This window comes from Pundamilia nyererei, unplaced genomic scaffold, assembly GCF_000239375.1.
Source record: "Pundamilia nyererei isolate P.nyererei 1_Seehausen unplaced genomic scaffold, PunNye1.0 scaffold00064, whole genome shotgun sequence".
Classification (NCBI taxonomy): domain Eukaryota; kingdom Metazoa; phylum Chordata; class Actinopteri; order Cichliformes; family Cichlidae; genus Pundamilia; species Pundamilia nyererei.
The window spans coordinates 2,649,898-2,676,027 of NW_005187465.1; the positions used below are offsets into that span (position 1 = coordinate 2,649,898).

The window sequence follows — 26,130 nt, forward strand, 5'->3', positions numbered from 1 at the left end:
AATTAAAGCAACAAAACAACCTGAAGAGCCGGTTCGGAGCCGAAAGAGCTCTTTTTAGTGAGCCGAACCGAAAGAGCCGGTTCTCTAAAAAGAGCCAGAAATCCCATCACTACAGTGAAGGAGTTATGGGAGGATGCTGTTAAGTGCAGAGCTCAAACAGATGCGTAGAAAGTGCATTCAAAGCACAACCTCCCTGTAATGGTATCACAAACAACTCTCACACAGTACATTCAGTAGTTTTGGAGTAGTGTTGCTACACTCACCAAAATTGCTACTGCTATTCTTATTATTAGTAGTAATACACCTTACTTATGTTGAAAAAGACACACAGTTTTAACGTTGGCCCCTTTATGTGTGTGACATGCATTTTCATGACACAAAAAAATGTACACTCCTTCATTACTAATTGTACACATCATTCACCACTTCAATGGTTTCTCTTTTATCTTGATACTGTTCTGTGAGAGAACCAGGAAAAGAAGTGGCTCTACTGGATTCCACTTAACGTTCAAATATTTTCTGTCTAAGCAGCAATACTTTTATTTGTAATTTTATTGTATCTTTATTTTGAACATGTTTAAATAGACAAACAAGAAAATCAAAACTGAAGGAAAACAAAACAATAATAATTATAAATAACTTACATGTTCAAAAAGGAGTAGGGAAAAGCATAAGCTTATTTAATCCCACCACCTTTCCGCAATTTAGTAACTAATAGTCAACACTTTTTTCTTCCTGTTCATGCGCTACCCATCATAAATTCTTCCTTACAATTTGTTACATGTATTTGCTTTTATAACCTGAGTAACACGTCAAAAGATATACAAATTTACAGATATATATACTTATACTTGTTCACCCACACACACACATCCCTATTGTGAAAATTTACAAACTGAAGTATAGAAACTGGGAGAAAACTGGAAAAATAAAAAAGAATGACACAGTTACAAAAAAAAGTTAAACATTTTCATGGCATCTTTACAGGTTTTGAGTTAGCCTCAGTGAAAGAAAGCGAATACTCTTACGTTTAAAAACCTGAAAAGTAAATGGACCAGTTCTTATATACTGGCTTCTGCTCTACCTGAGCACTCAAAGAACTTTATACAATATGTTTATTCACACATAAAGTACTTCCTGTCTAACACTCACACTCCAATGAACACACTGGAAATAACTCAGGGTTCAGTATCTTGCCCAAGGATGCTTTCGGCATGCAAACTGGAACAGCCAGCAATTCAACCACCAACCTGCTGTTTACCCTATGAGCCACAGTCATAACAAGAACTAAAAACCGCATTAATTTCTTTTGCACACAGAGTCCCCCGTACACCCACAGACCAAAATGTGAATATTTCAGTTTATTAAAATGTAAAGTAAACATCAAATAATGAGGTTAAGCTTTTCTCTGTGCCCTTTTATTTTCACTGGAGAGAATGGGCATTTCGGTTCAAGGATTTTCAATGTAAATATTATTAAAAAGGTCTGATGAGACAGTAGATTAAATTCTAACAACTCTGAGATCTGGTCCCGCTTGATTCCTAGAAGCCTACCAACTGGAACAGTATGCTTGTGAAAGAAAGTCTTTGTTGTGGGTGAAACAATACTACAAGCTTTTTATATTTGAAAAAAACAAACAACTTTTGTGGTTAATGATATGCAGGTTTTCAGTTGTCTACTTTTTTTTCAAAGGCTATTGTTCAGTGATGGGCAATTAATTTTCCCATGGGACCACATGAGAAACTGGGACTGTTGTGGAGGGTCTCACCAATAAGTGTATAAAGATATTACATTAATATTGAGCAGAATTGAGTTCAGTTTAATCCCCTGCTATAGCCATTAGTAGGAAAGAAAACAGCATCAAGTACTAACCTGCAGGGTTCATTTAAATACCTTTAAGCTGTCAGGCAGGTTATAAAAGCCTATTTTTAATTTGCTTCTTAGCAAAGACTGAAAATCTCACTAGAAAACATCTCTGGAATGTGACTTCTCACACTCAGAAAAATCGAAACCACAAAACAGTGCTGCCCCTCTTATCACCCAGCCTATCTGCTTGCTCAATGAGCCTGTGTAGCATCATCCAGGTGCGGCACTTCAAAACTAACAGGGGAGGGGGGCGGGATCTGAAACTGCAGGGGGTGGGGGCTCTGGTGGAGGTATTTCTGCCATCTTATTTGCGTGTCACAGAGACCCGGAGGAGGACTGGCACTGATCTGCTCTGACACAAACAGGTGAGAACACAATACGGCACAAAAATGGACTTCACACCCCTGTTCGTGGCCTGTGTGAGGAAGGCCTCATTACCAAATCTGAATTGCTTTCCTTTTCTATGAATAATGAATTTGACCTGCTTAATTGGGGCTGGCACATCTCCAGAAAGATTCATCACAAGAGATTAAAGCACTAAGCACAGGTCAAAATGTTAACAGGCGCTTGAAGAGAATACAGAACAGATGCAATATGACAAGATGCAGAGAGACTGGGGAGAGGGGAGAGCACGAGATACATTTGTTAGTAGTGTTTACAAGCAGATTAGATTTTTGCACAAGTTTTATTGTGGAATGGTTTTATTCAGATAATAATAACTGTCCACATGTGTTAATAACAAAGAGTAAATGCTTCAATATCACTTTATCATGGTGGATGAGTTTTTTGTGTATAGGAATACAGCTTTACAGGTTGCGAAAGGGGGTGAGTTGGGAATGAGTGTAGAGTATGACAGATAAAACGTACAGAAAGTTTTTCATCAAATATTTCCTCAGGTTGAACATCTGAGAAAACATCAGCAGCATGTCAAAAGGTGAGTATTTGATAAGATTAAACATGGAAGAAAAAACTATTTCTTGGTATGCAGTACTGATAAAAGTGTGTGTGTGTGTTGTAGATATTAACAGAAGCGAGGTGCTTCAAAACATCAGGGTGCGGTCTACATTAAAAATGGACGGCAGCTGGATCCAAAGATCAAATGATGCCAAGAAAGAACAAGACACAGCGGGGTACTCACAGTGATTAAGATGCAACTTCAAAAATTGAGTTTTAAAATTTTGTTTTTTTAATTGAAAGGGATAATTGAAGCTGTCCTGTCTCAGTGTCACAGCAACCTCTTCTGTGTTGCAGAACGAACACAGATGTGGAAACTAAACCTATTCCAGCTAGGAGTTCACAAGTCCGGTTGGCAGCCAGGAGATTTGAGTGAGTGCTGCAAAATTATTTTAAAAAAGAAAAAACACTTTTGAATGTAAACGTTGCTCAGGCACACCGGATTTAACTGACAAATACACAGAAATGGTAAAACAAACAAACAAAAAAAAACAACTTTCCTTTCTAATGTTTCAAGCATCCACACATATGAAAAATAATAGTCTAGTCCTTACCATGGCTTGGTAAATATAACTTCAGATGAACTTTAAAACTTCACATATTACAATATGTTTTTTTTTAAGACAACAACAAAGCAAAAATGCAGAAGTAGTGTGTGAAGAACTAAGTACAGCCTTATCACCAAATTCGCCCTAAGGTGCTTAGAGAAATCAAATCAGAGTCTATAGGCCTCGGTTAGCATGCAAAATGTTAAAATTTGTGACAGTGCAACCAGGAAAAGACTGAACAACAGAAGTGGAGATGTCTGACCATAGTGTGTAGTTTCATGTTTGGTAAAACACCCCCCAAAACAAACAAACAACAACAAAAAAATGCACAAACATTTTATAGCAACTCTTAGGCATGTTGGTGGACGGGTGATGATTTGGGCTGGTTTTGCAGCCACATGAAGTGGGCACCTTGATATCACTAACTTGACCATGATGAACTCCTCTGTATACCAAAGTATTCTAGAGTCAAATGTGAGGGCATCTGTCTGACAGCTACAGCTTGTCCAAAACTGGTTCTTTCAACGGGACAATGAATCCAATCACATCAGCAACTCTATAACAGAATGGCTGAAAAAGAAAAAAGGCAACAAGTTAAAGAAAAGTGGACCAAAATTCCTCCGCAATGATGTGGCAGATTGATAAAGTCATACAGGAAGCTATTCAAGTTATTGTTGCTAAAGGTGGTTCTACCAGCTACTCAGTCACTGGTTGTTCTTTTCACACACTCCTCCTGCATTTTGCCTTAGTTTGTTTTTTTAAACCGTGTAATACGTCACGCATTGTTGTTCATCTGAGGTTGTATTTCAGAAACTTTAAGAGCATGATTTACTTTCAATATGCCCTCATATGTAAACCTCAGAACTGACAGAGGCCATAAATTTTTACCATGACTGTAAATCTTTTTTTTTTAAAAGAAAAATAATGTAAAACTTAAATATTAGACCCATGTGTATGGCACCACACAGTGTGGTGGCAGTTCTGCAAGTTAAACTCAAATTGTCCTTCGACTGTGCTGTGTCATTGAATCATAACTAAAAATATTCCAGGCTTCAGGCACAAATCACCATCTGTGATATTAACATACAGTACAAAAACATTAACTTAGCCCTGGGCATCTGTACCGCATCCATAAAACTCTAAAGTACACTGCAGTGTGACCTACACTTAAGCTGGTTGATCAAACGTTAATCTTACTGGGGTGCTTCCCTGTAGGACACATGCGTATTTTTTCCTTGAATACTGTAGCAAAAGCTTTCTAGGGAACAACTTAACATATGAGATTGTTAATTATATGGTATGTGACAAATGTTTTACCAGCTTTGTTAAAAAAAAGGTTAATGTTAATATTAATACCCCTGTGCATTAAAATTATGATTTTGATATAGGCATCCAATAATTATAGTCATATACAGAGTTGTTTTATACAGGTAATAGAACAGAAAGATGTTCTTCTGCTTGGTTGCACAATATTTCTACTAAATAAAGGATACGTCAGCCTTAGCTGCCTGACTATTGTCGGCAAATGTATCAATTGCACTGACATTACATCACTCAGCCTGAACATGTACATAACACAGACACACACACACACACACACACACACTCAACTATGGCTACAGCAAAATTTTGTAAATTATTAAGGTTATGGACAAATTTTTGCTTCAAACACATTTAAAAATATCTTTATTCTACATGTCTGACTTTTTCCCCTGAGACCACGTAGGGTTCATTCTTCCAGGTGAACAGAAAGAAGCAAATTATTTAAAAAGGTCTTGGGTTTACTTTTATATCAGTTTCTGTGTTCACAATTATTCAGGATACTTATGTTCACAGGCCACTTTATTATGTACACCTTGCTTGTACTGGGTTGGACCCCTTTTCCTCCAGAACTGTCTTAATTATTCATACCATAGATTCAACAACATGCTGGAAACCTTCCTGAGATTATGATCTACATTAACATGATAGCACAGTGCTGCCATGTGATTGGCTGACTTGATATATACATTAATGAGAAGCTAAACAGGCGTACCTAACAAATAGGCCAGTAGATGTAAGTAAAGGAACAATAGAATCACATGTACAATTTCAAACTATTTAGGGAAAAAAAGACAACAACCGTTGGAACCAAAAATGGACATATTTTCTTTGACCTCCAAAGAAAACCATGACAACAGCAGTAGGTGTATCATATTCTAAAGCTGCATCATCTGTTGATGACACATCCTTCAATAAATGGTTCCAACTTCCACTCAAAATCAGTCTGGTAGTTAAGAGGCTTGATTGTGCTTCAGAGACATCTTGCACAGCATAAAGTGTAGTTATCAGACATCTACAACAGATAACATATGAAAATGTGCCCAAGCTTTAAATCCATTCTTTTATCCGTTCCAGTGTGTTTGAGATAATCGAGTGAATTTGTCACATTACTTAGATACATAAAACAAATGACAGAGTGAAGCACCAGTGTTATATCTGTGCAGAACTGCTCGGGCAACTCACACCTCACAGCCTCCCCTCCCTCACTTGCTGTCAGAGACCACTAAACTGAAATCATGCCCCTTACCAATGATGGTTAGCTTCGCTAACTGACTGGCCAGCAATACCAAAAAAAAAGATGGCACTGAATATCTACAAATGTCCTTTTGCTCACAATCCCCTAGGCTGAAGCAACTTGTGAGTGCTTTGCAAGTGTTTTTCTTTTATGGGTCACTTAATTTAAATGGCTTGCCATCCAATAATTCACAAGAAGATGGAAGCATTTATGAAGAGAAATTACAGATTTTTGTTAAGCAGAAATATTTCCTCTATTTTTCTTTTAATATCCTTTTGAAAATCATGTTCACCTTGGGACTCCCAACCCATTGAAAACCACAGTTGTGCAGCATTCAAACATTATTACCGGATAACTAAAACTGAGCTCATTGTTGAGTAGTAATTAATAACAATGCAAGCCTTCCTCAAACTGGGCTCTCTGCAGGGAGGCAGCAGGAGGTGGTTCACTATATTAAAAACAGGACTGTAATTAATTCAGTATTTTGAAAGACAGAACGAGCCTGTGTTCATTTCTGCTTTGCTCAATTATGCAGTCAATCACACTTTCATTTTTATAGCAATGAATTAGGAAGACGGCCCAGCATCTGTGAGGTCTCCTACAGTGTGCACTCCCGGCACTGGTGTTGACAAGGAGGGTGCAGCTATCTGGCCAGGGTGGTGGGCTGATATCATGTGTCTGTCACAGATGGTGAAGGGGTTCAGTGGGTAGATCCCAGATTTCCTAAAGCCTTCCTTCACAATTCTCACACCTTCCTCCTCCTTTGCTACCTGATATGTTCCTTTGAAAACCCCTGAGAACTCCTTTTTGCTAACTGCAAAGTGGGTGTCAGTAGTGTAGTCGTCGCCTAGGAATGAAGCAAAGTGCTGCTTGAGGACCACAAAGAGACCGTCATTGAGTGGCTGGAGGATGTGGGAGCAATGAGGTGGGAGGCACAGAAGAATGACATCCTCCTTACGAGCTGTTTCCACCACCTCCAGGTTCACGGGTGACTTGTGGCCATCGAAAATCAGCAGCAGTGGACGCTCCTTTGGTGCGTGCACGAGAAAATGTTTGAGGAACCATTTCTTAAAGAGGTCTGAATTGATACATCCCGAGTCTGACCACCCGTATAGGGCATTCGGTGGTCCTTGTGTCTTGTAGCATACTCCCCCTGGATAGGCCTTTGAGTAGATTATAAATGGGGGGATGTCCTCTCCAACCGCATTAAAGCAAGCCAGGACGGAGACATGGTCCCTGGAGCCTGGCGCTGGCTTGTAGCCTAGACCGACAGATTTGGGGAGAGTCACCCTCTTCCTACTCAGCTGAAAGTCTGTGTCATTGCAGTTGAAAATTTGGTGAGGTTTGTCTATGAGCTCATGAGCATCTACAACAGTCCTCAGGAGGTGAAAAAACTGATCTACTGCTTCCTTTCTCACTGACACAGTCCTCCCACGGACAACATTGTCTGCTGGCTGAATAGTGATGTTTTTCTCTTGTCTCTTTCTAAAATTGAGCCACCATGTCTGGCCCAGTTTGGAAAATGCCACCCTCCGGTGTTGCCGCTTATAAATTGACGATGCGAAGGACACCAGCTGCTGCTTTGTAAGTGGGAATCCATGCCTGGACATGTATAAGGAGAACTCGACCAACAACTCCTCATCAGCAGATGTTATAAGCTGAGCCGGGCCGCTACGGCTCCCAGGGGTCACCCGTCCACTGACTCTGTCCCCCAGTGAAGATTTAGGGACTCCAAACTCCTTGGCAGCTTGTCTCACTGTGCACCTGCCTGACTTGACCTCTATCAGTGCACGCTCCATGGCGTCCTCTGTCCACCTCTTCTTTTTCTTCCTCCCGATTTTATCAAGGTGATTTCTCGATGGCATTTTCCCCCCTAAGGCAACACAAGAAAATACTGAGATGAACCATACAAGTAAAAATCCGACAGCCACAAAGTGGCCTGGCTAAGCACCAAAAAGAATCACAAATCACATTGACATTGGTATAAGCTTACTAATTAAACACATTTTTACTTTACCAGAAATAATTGCTTTGTACTTTGTGTAGTTGGAGTTTATTGCAGTCCTTCAGCGCTCATGACAACCAGATATAAAAGGCTCGAGTTTGTTAGTCACCTATAAAGCTGACTTTATTAAACAGGTAATGCATTTTTAGATCTCTAAGCTCATTTCAATAAGAATAAAAGATCTTGCTATTTTTGTTGTTTTTTTGCTTAAAAGGGGCCCAAAGCGATGTTTAGAGCCTGCACTAATGTATTGAAATAACAAGGAACAGAATGCCATTTAAGATTTTATTTTTTTAACCGGGCCTAAAATAATATTTATGCTATATTTTGTTTTGAAAAACACTGTATCAGTGTTAAGTAACCTGATAGGCTTATGTCAAGTTTCTTTCAAAACCTGGTGGAAAGCATCGGGAAGTAACATTTTTGGAGGCACCTCATTTAGCTCTAAAAATGATACAGCAGGCCACATGAATTTTCTATTAACTACTATTATGTTTTTTTATTAAAAGTAAAAGTCGTAAAATACGAAGCGACTTACTCGTCTCGGACCGTGCTGGTATTATTTTTGATGTAAAACAGCAGACGTAAGGACTGTGGTGCTATTTTGAGACGATACTACACTTGAAAACAGCCCACCTGGGTAGTGTTGATTCCACAGTGGCCACTGATATGTCTGCTAGTTACAGAGAATTAAAATAATGCTGCTACATTTGACTATCGCCGTTAACTTTTCCGCTTAGCAATATGCTACTACTTTACGAAGCCGGGGAAAAGCGGAACAAGACCGGAAGTGTTTCCACGACGCTTTCAAAATAGAGGTATCAAGAAAATAAGAGCCCAAGCCTATGGAGACGCTGACCACTGACCAAAACAATAAATTGCACTACAGTGCCCTTGTAATGATAATCAGCTAGGCAGCATTGTTGTGAAAAAAAAATATTTTTCTCCCTTCTTGATTTATTTATTTTATTTTTTGTACATATTTGTCACACTTACATGTTTCAGAACAACAAACACATTTTAATATTAGACAAGGATAACCTGAGTAAATACAAAAACAGTTTTTAAATGATCCTTTCCTCTATTAAGGGGGAAAAAAATGTCCAACACTACCTGGTCTTATGTGAAAAGTAATTGCCCTCTCGTTGTGCCACCCCTGGCAGCAGGAACTGAAGCGTTTGTGATACTGCAGTTCTTTTAATTTAGCCACACTGAAGGGCTGAACAGTCTAATAGAGAACATGCCAAAATATCTCAATTGGATGTAAGTCCCACTTTGTCTAGGCCACTTTAAAACCTTTCCAAAAGGGCTTGCTGGTGTATTTCACTTCTTATCCGTACCTTGTATATTTGTGCTGCTACATAAAGCATAATGCTTACATCATTGTTCCATTAATTTATCACACCACCACCACTGTTGATGTCTTGATGATTTGGTGTTCTTTTATGAATATGTTAGAATATATTCACCTATCTATCTATCTATCTATCTATCTATCTATCTATCTATCTATCTATCTATCTATCTATCTATCTATCTTCTGTCTGTCTGTCTGTCTGTCTGTCTGTCTGTCTGTCTGTCTGTCTGTCTGTCTGTCTGTCTGTTTTTCTTTCCCAGATTATCCCAGCAAACACTGTTATGTTCTCCTTATTTGGAGTAAAACCAGAGACACCGCTATGAAGAGGCCTCATGAAGCTTAGCTTCCCCAAAGTGTTCTTACCAACACTAACCCAGCAAACACTGTTATGTTGTCTTTATTTGGATGTTCCAAAATTACAGTTTTTCTCAGTCGCTTTGGTGCGTTTCTCAGAACACCATTAACATTTGCACAGCAGTTAGTGCATTTCCCAAAACAATTAGTGCAAACTGCAAAACCTAGTGGATAACCAGCAAAAGCACGTCACATGCACAGAATTGATTATCCATACCTCAAAAGCGAGTATCCATGTCAATGAAACTGTCAGTGCCATCAAAATGAAAAGTCTTGACACCATCTTTATGAACAAGATAGTCAAATGGCATTGTCATGTTTCCACTATGACAGTTTATAATTTCAGTGTTTCCCATTGCAAAAACAATTGGTGACACCTGAAAATGCTGACGACAGCACTATGGCCTACCTGTACAGCCATCTGAAATGTGCAGTAAAGTCACTGTAGATGTTATGGGAGTCTTGGGAGTAACTGAGACACTGAATATGTACGTTTCACATTTCCATTGTGTAGAAGTGTTTGTAATCCTACAGAATTGTGCAAAAGAAAAATATGCTACAGTCACTTGTTCACTGTAGAATACATGTAAACATAAAATCACCCATTTGGTAGAGCCTCCTCATGAGTGACAGCTGTAATTCACCTGAGATCAATTGTTCAATTTCGGAGACATTTCCAGGAAAAATGATACAGAAAGGTATAGGATTTGCTTGACAGATGGCCAATATTTGGCATGTGATAACTAGTTCAACAATTTTGTGTATGATGACTTAAGCAATGGATGTATGACTATTAGTTTTATTGGGAATGACTATTCAGCATCCATAGGTATGATTACTTTTGACTGACAATGACATAAACAAATGGAAATGTCAGAAAGCAGCAGGGAAATGTATGGAAGCAACTGATTCATGTCCAAAATCATTTGCAGTTTGTTCAGAGAGAGGAGAAATTGCTACTATGATGTGCACAAATGACTGAGTGTTGTGGAGGTTGAACTAATAGTTATGAGAATTTCAATTCTGATCTGAGAAACGCACCAAAGCGACTGAGAAAAACTGTAAAAGTTGTGCTGATGTCTTAGCCATCTGCTGTACCTTTCGCCCTTTCGGCCTTTTACGCATCTGTTCCCTGGGTCTGATGGTTCAAAGTCCATAAACATTTTCTATCAAGTCAGATTTTTTTTTAACAGAAATAATAGAAATGCACTAAAAAGATAGACAAATGTGTGTATACTCGCTGTTTTAGATGACCGCAATTGACACAAGTCATAAACCTTCTGAATTAATAGTTCAGTTCACACACTCATGAATGACAAACACCACATGTTTTGCTGTCACTTGTTAAGCTGCAAAGGGACCATTACCTCACAGTTTGTTGTGTATACAGCATATTCTTCTGTATCAAGAGGCTTTGCTCCTGCGGGAAAAGTTAGATTTTAGTTTGTGTGTCTCTCATTTATTACCAGCCTCAGCCACCACTTCACTGCAACGTGTCTGGTGATATTTACACCATTAATAAACATTGTGTTGACATTTAAGGCCTTATTTGTTAGCTTTGTTTCATCAATCACTGATTTCACATGCTCAGAATGCTCATCCTTCAATGCAGGTTGCACTCTTCATACAAATTTTTTTTAATGTAAGTTATGGATGAACGTTGTTTATATAAGAGATTCTGAAACTCCCAGAATACTGCTGACGCTGTATTCATTAAGCAAGCACTATATATGATAGCTAATGATGTACATTTATATTATTGCTCACTAGATACATCAGTCACTACTCTAATGTGGAGCATTTGGCTTAGACTTTATTTCTGAGCCAACATAGTTAGAAGGTGATGAAATCTCTTATTGGTTCTGAAGAAGCAATTAAGAAAATATAAGGCTTTCTCTTTTCTCTTCTTATTCGTACCTTGTAGAGCAATAGATCCTCCACCAAGTTCTCCTCTTCAAAAGGCAGAGGTCATTTCATCTGAAGGGTATGTTGGTGCTGAATGTAAATTAAACTGTGCAAAACCTGAGCAAATATTTACTGCTTCTCTGCAAATCTGCATATTTCAAGCTTAATCTCAGTTAAATCTGAACATTTAAACCAAATACTCAGTGCTTTATTTGTCTGTTTTAGGAATTCAGCTAATCAGGCAAGTGCTGAAAATATTTCAGCTCCGAAAGACACTCGGCCTGAAGGCTCAACAGTGAAGATAGAGTTAGTATACGAGACTGTAACTGGAAGTGTTAAATTTAAAGATGCTGAGTGTTTGTTATTTTGCTTACAAATCAAATTTTTTGTTGCAAAGTGGGGAAGAAGTAACACTCTCTTTTACAGGCCTCAACCCCCCACAAAAGCACCTATTCAAAATATTAATGCACAGCCAGAAAAGACATTTACTGAAGCAACTGCAGAAAACACGGAACAACATGCTGATGCACCAGCTGACACCTGTCACAATGAGGATAAGGCCTCCGCAGATGCTGATGTGAAAAATCCCCCTGCAGAAATCTCTGCTGCGGAAGGCACAGCGAGAGAGAGTAGTGAGAGTAAAAGCACCGCTGGAGTCTCTGGAGAATCTGTAATCAAAACAGAACCGCCAAATACAACTAATTTAGAGCACGCAGGAGTAAACATGTATGGACCACCTGCTTTGGCAACATCGGGAAAAGAAGCTTCTCTCCAAGGCGGTGTGGAAACACCCGCTGTAAGTGATGCAACACCAGAAGAAGAAACTGCTCTACAAAACAGCACCATATCAGTCACCGACACTCTGCCTGCACCATCTAGTCAATCCGATGCTGACACTGCCAAGGGTGTGGAGTTTAAAGTCGAGTGTGCACCACCCTCTGAGCCGGATTTTAAGAGCGGAACTGAAGAGGCGGTTGAGCGCGAAGATGAAGGCACTGTTGTTGAACAAAGTTTTGATCCAACACCTAAGACAGCAGCAGACTGTGACAAAGAGTTGAACATTGAAGATGCCCTTGACCAAGTAGCTGCTTCAGATGCAGAAGGTGTTTTGGATAACACAGAGCACGCAGCTATTAGACTGACTGATGCTTCAGATGTGGAGACGGCCAAGGCTGAAGCTGTTCCTAAACCTGTGGAAGATCCAAGACAACCCCACTCTGAGGACTTCAAACCAAACCAAAAGTGTGATGATAGCCATATGTGAGTGTTTTTATTTAAAAAAAATAAAGGAACAGTAGAGTATTCAATGTTGTTCGCATATTTTTATTTGAGCACTAAAATCATCCTCATTGTTTGTGACTGTTTTTGTAGTTCTGATGTGTCTCAAAAGCCTGCAGAGGACATAAACTCAACAAAAACTCTGAATAAGCCCATGTAAGTTTCTCACTCTTACTGTACATAGTTATACAACACTCAAAAAATATCTATCCCTAAAATGTTGACATTAAGTAATTTGATTACATGTAAATTTTCCAAGTGGTTTAGTTACATACATTAAATGTAAAACAGTAATTTAATGGACTCTGGTCATGATTGTTATACATTTAGCATATCTTCCTTAATTGATGAAGTATTTGAATAAATTCACTTTTGATTTCATATATTTCAGTTACATTTAGTCAAAATTATTGCTTTGTGTTTATGAGAGCCAAGAATGTTTTTTTTTTTTGAGTGTACATAAGTGTAAAAATGAATAAGGTTCATAATCTTTGCTTTGTTTTTTAACCACCTGCTTCAGTCATGGCAAATCTCCTTGTTACTTCTGCAACCAAATCATTAATGGAAATGTCAAGATCATGTTCAGTGAGCCCTCGATAAACTGCCACCCAGACTGTTTAAAGGTTTGTTATGTCTTCTTTTGTAAAAATGCTGTATATCTGTGCTTTTATGATATCCTTTCACTATCTCTCGTACATGAAATTAACACTGAGTATGCTTTTGCAGTGCGGGGTTTGTGCTAGGGCCCTTGGAGATATGCTGGCCCCCATGTTTTTGAAGGACCAAGTGATCCAGTGTGGAGTGTGTTTTTCAAAAGCGGTTAAGAAATGATGCCTATTTGGGACAAATATGTTTCCAGAAAATAGTCCAAGCATACCTTGATGAATGTGCTGTCTATTATTTCCCATAACTTCCCTATCGACTTCTTCTTTCTTTCTTTTTCTGTCACAACTGTATCCAGTAAAAGGGCAGTATATTGTTATGATTAATGATTCTGCAATGAAAAGGATAAATTAAAAATACAGCAAAAAAAAAAAAAAAAATACCAGCAATGCAACTGTATATGGCTAGAATAAAATTCCACGCATCAGATTTAAATGTTTTAATGAGCCTTAATTTCAAATAAGCACACACAAGTCTAAGTAGCAGGGCTACACGCTAAACACCTGGAGACAAGTTACTGAAGCATCAACCCCTCTGCAACCTAAAACAGCTTATATTGGGCTAAACACCTTTTTATCCCACCTACCATGGTAGCATTTAGACGAAAGAGAAAAAAAAGAGACTGTATAAGTATGACTAAAAAGCACGTTTATTGTAAGTGAAAGCTCAACGGGAAAATTTGGTTCGTTCAGCCTCACTCGTTTTAGTTCATGCAGTTTTGAAGGCTGATAATAGAGAAGCCACAAAATCATACTGAGAGCCAATTTGGGTGTCAGTAACCACTGAATACTGTGCATGCAGTTATGACTTGCGAGGCAAGCTGTCATTGCTCTTAATTATTCATGAAACATCATAAATCACAATGAGCACCAACAAAGCCTCACACAAAGGATAAAGTGAGAGATAGAACCAGCAATGGGAAAACGAACAACAAAGCTAAGAGAATCATCTTGAAAGGAGGATCTGATGCACAGGCCAGAGCTCATTGCTGGAGGTAAATTATCTTCATCTCTCTGTCTGTTGTTCATACATAATAGTGATGAGAAACTATTTCTGTTATTGGAAAGGTTTAAAGAATAGCAGGCAATCCAGGTTTGGAGGTTGCCGTTTCCCAGAGGATGAATGTAGGCTGACTGTCCATCTCGTAGTCGGACAATGGGGTTAACAGAGAAAACTGAGGCGCTGCACTTAGCGAATGCCTTTTCTGCCCAGGAACCGCAGAACTGCGTAGTTGTAGGTGGTGGCAACCAGATACAGGAACTAGAGTGAGTGGAAGAATTAATGAAATGAAAAAAATAATCAGCTTCTACACATATATGAGTACTGTAAGCATCTTTTTTGCAAGCAGACAATGAATATTCATTTGTCTCCAAGAGGAGAAGTGATCAGTATAATGCTTTAATCATCCAAGATAGAAAGCAAACTTTAATAGTCATCTCTGACTGTGTGTAGTCACGAACAGAGTTTTGGTTTAGAGAAATCCACACGTTGAAAATTCATTTATTTCTGCTCAATACAAACAAGGTGACTGGAATTTTTTTGCGTGAAGATCATAGCATTGAAAACTGACATTGACAATGTGTCGCCATTCCTCCAAATAATTCACATACTTTGCTGTGTACAGTGTTAATCAGAAGTGGTTCCACTCACAACACCATTCAAAATGATACTTTAAACAGTAAAAGCAGCTCTGTTTCTGGAAACTCATTTTCAAGTGCCTAGATTGAGAAAAAACGTTTATCGGATGTACCAGTGATGGTGTTTTTCCTGCTTCATCATAACATTATATAATATGATAAATGTAGATAATATGATAAAACATATATATCATATTAATGTATGTCCAGGATGAACACTAAAACTGGCCAATCATGCTGTTGTGATGTCACAGCATTGCAATTTAGGGGGGAAAACAATAAAAAGATGCCCGTGTTCAAATATGACCCTCTTGTGGAATAAATGGTAAGCATTTCAAGGGTTTTCTTTATTAATGAATGCAATAAAATATATATATTATCAAGATAGGCTTGCTGCCAGCCAGATTTAGATTACTTGCATTGGTTTGGTAATGATAGTTTTTAAAGCAATAGCTAACTTCTTGACCTGTGCTAACTGAACTCTCAGAAAATATTGTTGGTCACTGGCAATATTAATCCTTGACAAGCACTATTATGATGACGTAGGAAAAACACCAACACCGCAGAGTGGTTTCATTTCAAAATGTAAATTTGATTCAGCTGTTTAAATGGAGTTAGCTTAAATGTCCTAGAAATAATGCAAAAATAGCTCACCAGTGCTAACAGAGTGATCCCAGCACCGGCAAATGCAGCTATGTACAAGTCATATGTGACATAGAACTGGAAGACAAAATAAAAAAAGGTTAGCTTGAAACACATGCAGGGTGTTTAATCAAACTCGTGTGTGTTACTGTGAGCTCTCTCATATGCACGTTGTCCTGCTAATAATTCAAAACAGATTTTATGTCGATTTTGATCAGTGATTTTAATGTGATGATGCCAAAATGCTATATCGAACTGTATAAAGACTCTACTCACTTCACTAGTTTTGCAGATTGCTGCTAAGGTTGTCCCACAAGACTTGCCTGGCATTGCATTCCAAGGAAGCAGACCTTAAATGGAGACATAACATAAGTGAGAAACCTCATACTATGGCTGAATTATGATGAGGTTTGATGATCCGTGTATGCTCTGGCTTGCCTGAAGCATGTCGGGGAAACTATAGTGAAGAAATGACCATAAAGGTGTAGTTCTCTTCATTATTTCCTGACTAATATAGCCATCAGTCTAGCAGCCACTACACGGTGATTAATTGCTTTCAAGGGCACATTAACATTCCCATCAGGGGGACCATGTGGTCAGTAGTTACACGAGCAACGCACCATACTGCCTGGCGTCCATGCAGATCCAGCCATGCTGATTAATGCTGGGGGTTGATTCAGACAGGATGTTGACGGTGTGGCAGGTCTGCTCCATATTGAACAAGAAGAAGACTGGGATAGCACTGAAGGCAAACACCGCCAGCCAGATGAAGGCCAAGATGTACGTCACTATGATGAACTGTTGTAGCAAAAAAGTGAAGCACACAAGGTCACAGAATCGCAACACAGATGCTAATAGATACTTTCCGCGTGATAAATGTGGTGTCATTAAATCTGTAATGAACCATAATTCATGTGGAAATTGCAGAAACAAAGAGCATATTTATTAGACTCAAAACAAGCCAGAATTCAGCATCTCAACAATGTTGACACCTCACATTTCCCCTCCCTCTTCATTTCCTCGCTCCCTCCTCCTCCACCCATGTGCTCACCGTCAGGCTGAGGCAGCGGCCGCACTGGGTACTCCTGAATTCGCCGAAGGTCTGTTTGACAGCACTTGTTGTGTAGAAGCCCTCAGCCAGTAGCAGGATACCATAGAGGAAGAAAAATGAAGCCAGACCATAGATCACGTACTGGAAGTATTTGATACTGGAACAGTCACAGAGAGAAGTCAGTCAATTAGTTCAAACAAAGCAATGCCAGAGACTTAGAAAAAAGAAGCCACAACTGAGAGAAGTTATTGAAAAATCACTCACAAAGAGGCCATGACCACATAGTCCTGAATGTTGCGGGCAAAGTAAGTCTCAACGAGGACTTCGGTTTGGGTCAGCGCTTCGTGCCCGCAGCCACAAAATAATGCCATGCCAGCATAGCACAGCAAGGTGGCCACCAGGGATGGGTAGGGCACTGCCCCAATGCACCGGATACAGCAATCATAGCAACCTGAGGGGGCATAATATATCAGCACACAGGCGGCACACACCGCACATATAACCACACAGCACATCTATGCCACAGTGGGGGACTCTTTCACCCAGTGGGGGAGCTATGAAAAAGGCCTCGCTTTGTCTGAAAATCCATGAGCATACACCAAAACCCCAACAACAGGCAAGAAAGCAAAAGAAAAAGACCAAGAAAAAAAAAGAAGATAAATTAGACAGCAGTGACAAACAAGAGTTCAAGCAGCGTCTCCCAATAAAGCGTCCAAACAAAAGCAGCCAACACGGACTTTATAGCAATCTCACGCACTTCTTCCAGAGCAAGCTGAGCTGTTGAAGCAGGTAGCAAACATCCAAAGTGTTAATAAATGCATTGCCAGAAATGGGATAGAGGAAAGCACCTAAGGCTTTGCAAAGCCAAGGCTGCCTGACCGGAAACATTTGCTGCTTCTGATGCTGTACTCCGCTATAAGAAAGGTTCCAGTGCCAACAAGTGTTGTACAGAGCTCTCTACAAGGTATTGCTACTGTAAAATAAGCCTCTCAGCGCTGACTTCATCCAGTATGTGAAAGCTCAAATGCTTGTGCCAACACCTCACAGCTCTGCTCTTACTAAATCTGGTCCAGCCCTCTTTGTCCAGTGGTCACAGGCGTCACCAGGCGATTGAGGGATGGTGGTGAAACGCTGGCTTCAGGGGGCCCAAAGAAAGAGCATCTCTTTGTGGCAGCAGATACAATATCCATTGTATCTGCCATGATTGGGAAGGAACAAAGGCCAGTGATGTCAAACAAAGACCATGGTGCCACAATACACACATATACTACACTAACGTAATGGCGGAGGGGTCACCGGGACCGTCTCTCCACCACTGCCAATGTCACTACTCAGGGCCTCCTCCCTCCACAGCTGGCTGAGACTGGTACCATGGCACCGAGTGTCAATGTCGGTGGGGGCCGGGTTCAAGTGTTTAAAGAGTGGGTGGAAGCATTATGAAGGAGAGAGGCAATTTGAATATCTTCACAACAACAACAATAGCAAGCCCAACTCAAAATTAGTTAGGCCCAAACATCCCCAAACATGTCTATTTCTGCATTCATCTTTTGCAAGATCTTTTGGTTTTTAGTTGGAAGGAAGAGAAACTGTGAGTTAAACAAACTGTTACTAAAATATAAATAGTAACAGCAGGAAGACTGTTAGTCCCAAAAATGATAGCGCCTACGGACGCCCACGCTTAATCTGTGCCCGGCTGCAGCAGTAGTTGTATTGATAGAGTAATAAACGCCACAAAAGCCTCAGTTTGAATTTCAGTGCAAAGTGCATCAGTGCATTTGCAGCAGATGTCAGGTAATTACTGAAATCTCCAAAGCTGCTTCAAAAAAAACCCCCAAACAAACATGCAGAATTTCACTCAGAGGCTATTTGCAAGTGAGAACATGTTTAGCAGAAGTTGTTTGCGTCCACAATTCTCTTGGAAGTGTGACAAAATATGCCCGTGACACATGTGGGAGTATTTGACCTCTTTCACATGAGTGACCTGGCATGGCCTTGGCATGATGAGAGTTGCTGTCCAGCTCTGTCATGCCACTCTGATTCCACTCTAGTTTACTGCTGAAAGAGATTAGAGCAGGTGACAAGAAGGTAAATAATCCTGGAGCGTGCACATGTTTTTCTTTTTGGTCTTTTGAAATCACCATCATATGTTAACCTGCATCATGTGTTAGAATCAAGGGGCAAAAAGGGAATTAGTGGTAAATCAAAAAATGGGTCTAGAAATGCTTTTGATGAATTAAAACAGAGGATTAATTTGCAGCAATTCTTCCCTCAGACTTGATATCAAAGGACATCAAAAGCAGCATTAGTACTGGTTATTGAAATAGACTTTTTTAAAAATTTTTTTTAAATAAATCCCATCAATAACAAATGATAAGAACCATTAGAAATTCTGTGCACTCACCCATGTCCGGAAAGAAGTGTCAGGTTATTGAAGTTTTGCTGGGTGGCTTTGTGACTGTGATATGAGGATATGAGAAGTTATTCGCCGCCACCCCTATATGAATCTAACTCGCGCTTTTGTCTCATCAACAATAGATAGACCACAACTCCCCGAGTCACATCTTAAAGTCACAAAGACCCATTTCAGCTGCCAGTCATTATTTAAGGAGCCACGGGGAACAGAGAGTGGGCCAAATATTCTAACACGAACTTTCATCTTGGTATCTTCTTCCTTTTACAGCATTTTCATTTCTTTTCTTTCCCTGATTCTATCATAACATATGTGGGTAATTTAATAAACATGCCAGCTTTTACATGCACACTTTACACTTTTAAGCATTCAGTAAAATAACAACTCAGCTATTCTGCGATCTACATTTTTTTTCTACATGTTTTTATCTCTTTACACACGCTTTTGATAAGTCATCTGTTTATTGCACACACCCCATGTCAGACATCAGCACCACAGGTAACAGGTCTCGTGGTTTATAAGTCCATTTGTGCAGAACACTTAAAGATAAGAAGCACGCACAGACAGAAGAGGAAAATAAATCTAAACCTCAGTGACTGACATTGACGAAGTTGAGTAACAAGGGTGACATTGATGGTTGGGTCCAGCTGCTGTCCTCCTTCCCTCCCTCCCTCATGTTTGACCCAGTTGATGTCAAAGCTGGGTTCACTACAAAGGCGCCAGTGTGCAGCAGGAGAAAACACCATGCTTTTTTTTTTTTTTACGAGAGAGTGAAAATCCTCACCCTCCTTTCATTTGCCATTTAAAGCACACAGTGCACAAGTAGACGTAATCAAATATCATCATCAAAAGACACAAATTATCACACTATTATATCACATTTAATTACCAGGAATTAAAAAGGGAATGCTTTAATTATTTTGGAGAAACAGCACTTTATATTATTATACAGTTATCTATCCATCCATTCGCTTCTGCTTATCCAGGGGGTGCTGGAGCCTATCCCAGCTGTCATAGGGCGAGAGGCGGGGTACAACCTGGACAGGTCGCCAGTCTGTCGCAGGGTAACACACAGGGACAGACAACCATTCGCACTCACATTCACTCCTGCATTCACACCTATGGGCAATTCAGATTTTCCAATTAACCTATCCCCACAAAGTGGATGTCTTTGGACTGTGGGAGGAAGCCGGAGTACCCGGGGAGAACCCACGCAAACCTCACACAGAAAGACCCTGCTGATGGTATAATTGAACTCAGGACCTTCTTGCTGTGAAGCAACAGTGCTAACCACCATGCCACCGTGCTGCCTATACAGTTATCTAGTTGTATTAGTTATTGGGACTGCTAGAGATGCAGTGCAATTTTTACCAACTCACCGGATCCTGTAAAAAGCTGGAGGGACTGCTGTGTTCCCGACCCAAAAAATAAATAAAAAAACACTCCTCCTCAGACAGTTCCTTCAAATATAATCAGCTTCTGGATGCTGAAATTGTTTGGTTTAACTTTCCATTCTGCAACCTTTCTCAAAGCAATTACAGATCAAGTGATTTGTTTAGAAAGGATTCATGACACTGGCTCTGATACACTTAAAGTGCAGGGAAGTGACGCCTTTGAAGTCTCTAAGAAGACATATGAGAGAATGTGAAAGAGAGACAGACAAGAAGCATTAATTAACCTCTGTACTGCATATGAGTGTGTACAATGGCTGTCAGCTTTGCTTAATGTTGACAATCAAAGGACGGGGATTAGGTAGGGGGACTGGATTTAGACGCTTGCTGTCTTGGGTGGCATGAAAAGAGACTTTATTAATAAACTGCATTCCACAAAGCTGATGCAGATGGTGGCCGGTGATGTTACCATAGATCATATGATAAATTATTCGGTAGCAGTTAATAAGTATGCGTAACAGCCTCTGGTTAATGCATGAACTGATATTTTAAACAAACATATTACTGCCCAAGCGTTCAACTAACATGCAAATGTTATAAAGGCTATTTTGCATAATCACATAGGAAATTGTAGCTATATTAGTATCGGTCCTACTCTGCAGGGTATGTTAAAATAATGCAATGTAGGCCTATGAGACAGTGTAATTGATATGACACTTTTATAACTGACTGCCTAGGATAGATACACTTGCCAGTATTTACACACTGAACATGGTAATATGCATGTTTATACAGAGGGAGTGGAGAAGTGCCCTGTAAAAGTATTTACATAATCTCTTATCACCGTTATCATAATGTGTGTCGTGTTATCTTATGAAAAAACCAAACAAACAGCTCTCAAACAAACAAACAAGCACTTGGAGGAGAAAAACAAGTCAGGCTCAGTCGGGAGTGACTTCAGTGCCAAGGGCCTCCTGTGGCGAGGGTTAAATTATTTATTTTCCCAGATGCTGAAGTAAGGATGGACTAAGCTTCCCTCCATGTTTGTTTGATTATCTTTAGTGATCTCAGACTCTTTCAGCTGGGTATTTGGGATATGAAACCAGCCAGTGTGTTTTAACATGATTAAAAGATGAAGCCTAAAACAGCAGCAGTAGCAGGAACACCTAAGGAAACATGACGACTGTAAGGAATGTGTTGGTGGTTTTTCTAAAGGTGTGTACCAAGCAAAGAAGATGAAAAGATGAGATCTGGATAATTTTAGTATTCTCAACACTCCACATGCTGGACAAAAGTGCCAATTCATCAGTCAGTGTCTGATGACTACTGGCTGCATTGCCATAGTGTTTGATAGCGAACGCTAGATACAATCATAATCTGTATATAAATGATGGATGTAGATCTGATCATTTATACAGTGCACAATGTGTTACACTCAAGATAACTTCTGTGTATTAGTGCAATAGCTCTTGGCTCTCTAGTGTGGTGTCTTTTGTGTTATTTCTGGCATTGCTGTTCATGCTCTGTAAAGATATGCTCTTATATAGATGTCAGGAGTTTATAAACTGTGTCCTGTGGCTATCATGTTGGACCTCTGGTGAGTTCACAACATCCCAGTGGACATAACAAGACCTCCAGGCTCACCATAGGTTGTTTTGGGGTCTGCCAAGCAATGAAGGTGCCATAAAGAGAGGAAGGCAGAAGCAGGGCTGCCAGGCGGATCTATACACAAAGCCACATGGGTGTATTCAAACATCAGGGATGCATACAGCACTGTGACCCTTCCACAGTTGGGTCTGTCAGACCATCTTTGATTACTCCTTCCCCTAGCACGCAGCCCTCAGGAAAAAACAAAGCCACACATAATGATCATCAAAACCTCCCCAGAGGGCTCTATCACTGAGCTACAGGACTGCTTTGCACACACTAAATGGGAAATTTTTCAAATATACACAAACTGTGCTGCATCTCCACCTGTGTTATTAAGCACATCAGAGTTTTTTCTGACAAGAAACCCTGGATAACTAAGGAAGTCCAGTCTCCCTTGAGGACTGAATGATCTAGCCCTCATGTCCGTTCGAAGACAAGATTGAAAAGTGGCATCAATCAGGCCAAACAGGACTGTAAGAGGAAAATTGAGGTCCACTTTACTGACAATAAACTCAGGCAGGCTTGGCAGGACACACATCACTAATCACAAGGACAGCAATCTCAAACTCAACAACATGAACACTTCCCTGGTAGAGGAGGTAAGCTGCTTTGCTGGCTTTGAGGTTAAAAGACCCAGTTTGGGCCCTCCATCTACACCTACTACCACTGTACAGGAGTGTGATGTGAACCTCATGTTTAGATTGGTAAACTCAAGGAAGGCTGAGAAAAGCTTCTAGCTCAGACAAGGTACCCAACAAAGTGCTCAAGGCGTGTCCCAGTCCAGACCTCAGCATTTTTCACCACTACATCTTTAACCCTTGCACAAATCATTATCCCACCTTGCTTGAAGTCATCTGTCATCAATCCAGACTCAAGGAAAGCTTCTGACTCCCTCACTGACTACAGGCAGACCTGTTGCCCTAACATCTACAATCCTGAAGTGCTTTGAAGGGCTGGTATCAAATCACATCAAAGCCTCTTGACTCTTGACCCACATCACTATGCTTACAAAGTGAACAAATCCACAGAGGATGCCATTGCGACAGCTCTCCACTCCGCCTTGAATCATCAAATGAATCAAAAAATGTGAGGATGCTCTATGTTGACTATAACTCAACATTAACAGCATCACGCCATAGAGCCTGATCAAGAAGCTGGCTGAGTTTAGTCTTTCCTCTCCTACCAAACACTGCACCTCAGTCCATCCCATTAAAACCATTATTAAATTTGCTAATGTCACCACACTAGTGGGACTCATATGAGCGGCAGATGACTCTCTCTACAGGGCTGAGGTCCATCAACTGGTCATGTGGTGTTCAGCAAACAATCTTGCAAAAGAAAACAAAATAAATCATAGACATCATGAAGAGCAGAGGCTCGCTCGGTCATCAGTGGAGACTCTATTGAGAGGGTCCATGTTTTTAAATTTTTTGGGACCTTTATTTCCAACAATCTCACCAGGCCTCCCGCAGTGCAGGACATTAAAAAGGCTATCCAAAGAAAGTACAAAAGATCACTGGCTGTATCCCCTCTATGGAAGAGACTGCAAGAGAGAGATACCTCTCAAGAGCCTTCAGGATCACTAAAGAAACCTTCCACCAGGTCACTTGCTGTTTGACCTGCTTAGACCCTACATGTCCAACAGGAGTTTTTCTCTATGTGTAAACATTGTTCTAAATTAAACATTATTATTGTGAGGCAATTGGACTCATTCATATTCATAAATATTTATTGTCTTCTCCTGAAAGGGTTTGGTTCACTGTGTAAAAACTGTTTTTTTGTGTGAATGTCTTTGTTGGCAGAAATATCACCTTAATTTCTTGTATTAGATATTGCAATGACAATAAAAGGCAATCTGATTCTGATTCATTGATTGGACATAGATGGACTTAGACACCATGGCATGGTTTGTGTCTCCACTGTGGTGTATGGAGAGATTTTTCTTTCCGAGGATCTCTTCTTTCTAAGAATTTCTCCTTTCTCCTTTAATTAGTCATTAATGTGTGGCTCTTTTCCACAGTGTTTCTCTTGTCCTGTCGCCTCACACCCCCAACCGTTCACAGCAGATGGCTGCCCCTCCCTGAGGCTGAATCTGCCAGAGATTTCTTCCTGTTGAGAGGGAGTTTTTCCTTCCCACCAACACTAAGTGTTTGCTCATAATTGGATTGTCTGATTTTTGTGATTTTCTCTTTAGTATTGTAGCACCTTTACAATATAAAGCACATTGAGACAACAGTTTTTGTGATTTGGTGCTATATAAATAACACTGAATTAAATTGAACAGACACTTGGAATGCAAAACGGAGCAAAATGGAAATAATGTTTTATTCAATTAGAGTCAAAACAAGTGAGTGAACCCAAAAACTCAGTAGGAATTATTACATATGTCAAAGCTAAAGGCTGTTTTCTCATAGACCTCTATAGGGCTGGAAGTGTTTTCACAGACACAAGTATTGGCCCCACTGGCTATTAGAAAGATTGTAGTTTTAAGGGATATCTGTGGTGGTTTCACTTTTCAGACCCAGACGCTAGGCCAACCCATTATATTATCTATTACACTCGGAAAAGATAACCAACATAGCATATATAAGTTACTGACCTAGTAATGCTTTAGAGAGAACAAATCAACATAGATAGTCTAATTTTAACCCCAAGCCTTATCTAAACCTAAATTAACCTCCCATTTTTTAAATTACTTCACTGGAAATAATCGAGATTCCACTTATTCAGCCTCACATTCAAACTATTTAACAATACTGGACTTTAAAATCCAAATTATAACTGAACTGGAGACATCTTTTTTACAACTCATCAGAAAACACTTCAGCTGGAGAGTTAGGTGTGCTGAAATAGTGTCAGCTGATGCAGCATCCAGCTGCTAGCCTCAAGCAAAGAAGAGAAGCCAGTTACAAAGGTCTGTTGATCTCACTTCTTTATCCCCAGATTTTCAAATATCTTACATGAATTTTTTTTTAGCGGCTTACCAAGGTTTTAAAAAACACTCCAGGAACAGTGTAACAGTGTAAATGCAGCACAGTTCCCCTGTAACTGCATCTCTAAGGCTAATCATGACCTAGATATTATACAGCTTAGGACTACCTTTCTTGACATATACGATTTATAAGTTGTCATTATACCTGCTTTTTCCCTATAAATTGTGTTCAAATCCCAGATTCAGACAAGACTCATCTTTAGTTCCAAAAATCTTTTAATAGCCATCTCATTTAGATTACCAGTAAACAATTTTATAGGTTCAAAGAACTCAAATCGCAAAGCTTGAGGTCCATCGTGTCCATTCAGTACAGAAAGACCCCTGGGTTTAGCTTGACAAGGGGTCCAAACCACTTGGAGAGGGAGCAATATTCTGCAAGGTTCATAAAACTGCTTTTTAAATGTGAATAACTGAATTGGTATACATACAGTTACAATGTAATTACAGTCATCTCTCTGAAGACCTTACAGTAGGCTTTTCATAAACAAACGACAAATAAAATGTTGGTCTAAGTTTATTCTGTACAAACAAGCCAAGCCAAAAGAACCATGAGTTTGGTTAGAGTAGGAAAAACACATCTTAAGCAATTTTCTCTTTATAGTGAAGCAGAAGATCTATTGCTACGATGTACTAAGCAAAAATTGAAAAGCACATAAAACAATAACATAGCAAGGTTACTCAAATAGACTACAATAAATTACACAATACTACATATGCAAAACCCAATGGTTAATTTCAACCAGTGCCTAATTTACATTTTTGTACTGCAGCTGTCAGCCACACACTCGCACCACACTCTCACAAACCAAGCCACACACACACACACACACACACACACACACACACACACACACACACACACACACACAC

General features: G+C 39.8%; 3 protein-coding genes across 8 annotated transcripts; 1 reads left to right on the forward strand and 2 right to left on the reverse strand.

Moving 5' to 3' along the window:
• Positions 1–2,141: 2,141 nt before the first annotated feature.
• Positions 2,142–13,922, forward strand: LOC102210820 (zinc finger protein 185-like). 4 transcript variants are annotated; one of them, XM_013911492.1, is made up of 9 exons: positions 2,142–2,231; positions 2,763–2,996; positions 3,118–3,192; positions 11,566–11,625; positions 11,772–11,852; positions 11,973–12,806; positions 12,918–12,980; positions 13,345–13,447; positions 13,551–13,922. In XM_013911492.1, the coding sequence occupies exons 2-9, from the start codon at positions 2,791–2,793 to the stop codon at positions 13,653–13,655; spliced, it is 1,527 nt and encodes a 508-aa protein (XP_013766946.1). In that variant the 5' UTR covers positions 2,142–2,231; positions 2,763–2,790; the 3' UTR covers positions 13,656–13,922. The 4 variants fall into 4 exon arrangements, with proteins under 4 accessions (XP_013766946.1, XP_005735634.1, XP_005735632.1 ...); XM_005735577.2 differs by having other exon boundaries at positions 2,763–2,800; positions 2,885–2,996; positions 13,345–13,614; XM_005735575.2 differs by having other exon boundaries at positions 13,345–13,614.
• Positions 5,253–8,715, reverse strand: LOC102210340 (tigger transposable element-derived protein 6-like). Of its 2 annotated transcripts, none has more exons than XM_005735574.1 (2): positions 8,567–8,715; positions 5,253–7,798 (listed from the first exon to the last, which is right to left on the reverse strand). In XM_005735574.1, exon 2 carries the CDS (start codon positions 7,788–7,790, stop codon positions 6,492–6,494), a length of 1,299 nt encoding a protein of 432 aa, XP_005735631.1. In that variant the 5' UTR covers positions 7,791–7,798; positions 8,567–8,715; the 3' UTR covers positions 5,253–6,491. The 2 variants fall into 2 exon arrangements, with proteins under 2 accessions (XP_005735631.1, XP_005735630.1); XM_005735573.2 differs by having other exon boundaries at positions 8,469–8,715.
• On the reverse strand, positions 13,912–19,366 carry plp1b (proteolipid protein 1b). 2 transcript variants are annotated; one of them, XM_005735572.2, is made up of 7 exons: positions 19,219–19,366; positions 17,082–17,268; positions 16,818–16,974; positions 16,387–16,564; positions 16,043–16,116; positions 15,779–15,844; positions 13,912–14,747 (listed from the first exon to the last, which is right to left on the reverse strand). In XM_005735572.2, the coding sequence occupies exons 1-7, from the start codon at positions 19,220–19,222 to the stop codon at positions 14,676–14,678; spliced, it is 738 nt and encodes a 245-aa protein (XP_005735629.2). In that variant the 5' UTR covers positions 19,223–19,366; the 3' UTR covers positions 13,912–14,675. The 2 variants fall into 2 exon arrangements, with proteins under 2 accessions (XP_005735629.2, XP_005735628.1); XM_005735571.2 differs by lacking the exon at positions 19,219–19,366 and adding an exon at positions 17,666–18,106.
• Positions 19,367–26,130: the final 6,764 nt, after the last annotated feature.

Bases quoted from the DNA above. Each gene is read 5' to 3' on its own strand.
- LOC102210820 (XM_005735575.2), top strand. From the start codon at position 2,791: ATGTCAAAAGGTGAGTATTTGATAAGATTAAACATGGAAGAAAAAACT. The intron at 3,193-11,565 runs GTGAGTGCTGCA...CGTACCTTGTAG, and splicing joins TTGGCAGCCAGGAGATTTGA to AGCAATAGATCCTCCACCAA. The intron at 11,626-11,771 runs GTATGTTGGTGC...TGTCTGTTTTAG, and splicing joins GAGGTCATTTCATCTGAAGG to GAATTCAGCTAATCAGGCAA.
- LOC102210340 (XM_005735574.1), bottom strand. From the start codon at position 7,790: ATGCCATCGAGAAATCACCTTGATAAAATCGGGAGGAAGAAAAAGAAG.
- plp1b (XM_005735571.2), bottom strand. From the start codon at position 17,705: ATGTTTCCGGTCAGGCAGCCTTGGCTTTGCAAAGCCTTAG. The intron at 16,117-16,386 runs GTGCGTTGCTCG...TCTCCATTTAAG, and splicing joins CATGGACGCCAGGCAGTATG to GTCTGCTTCCTTGGAATGCA. The intron at 15,845-16,042 runs GTGAGTAGAGTC...TTTGTCTTCCAG, and splicing joins CAATCTGCAAAACTAGTGAA to TTCTATGTCACATATGACTT.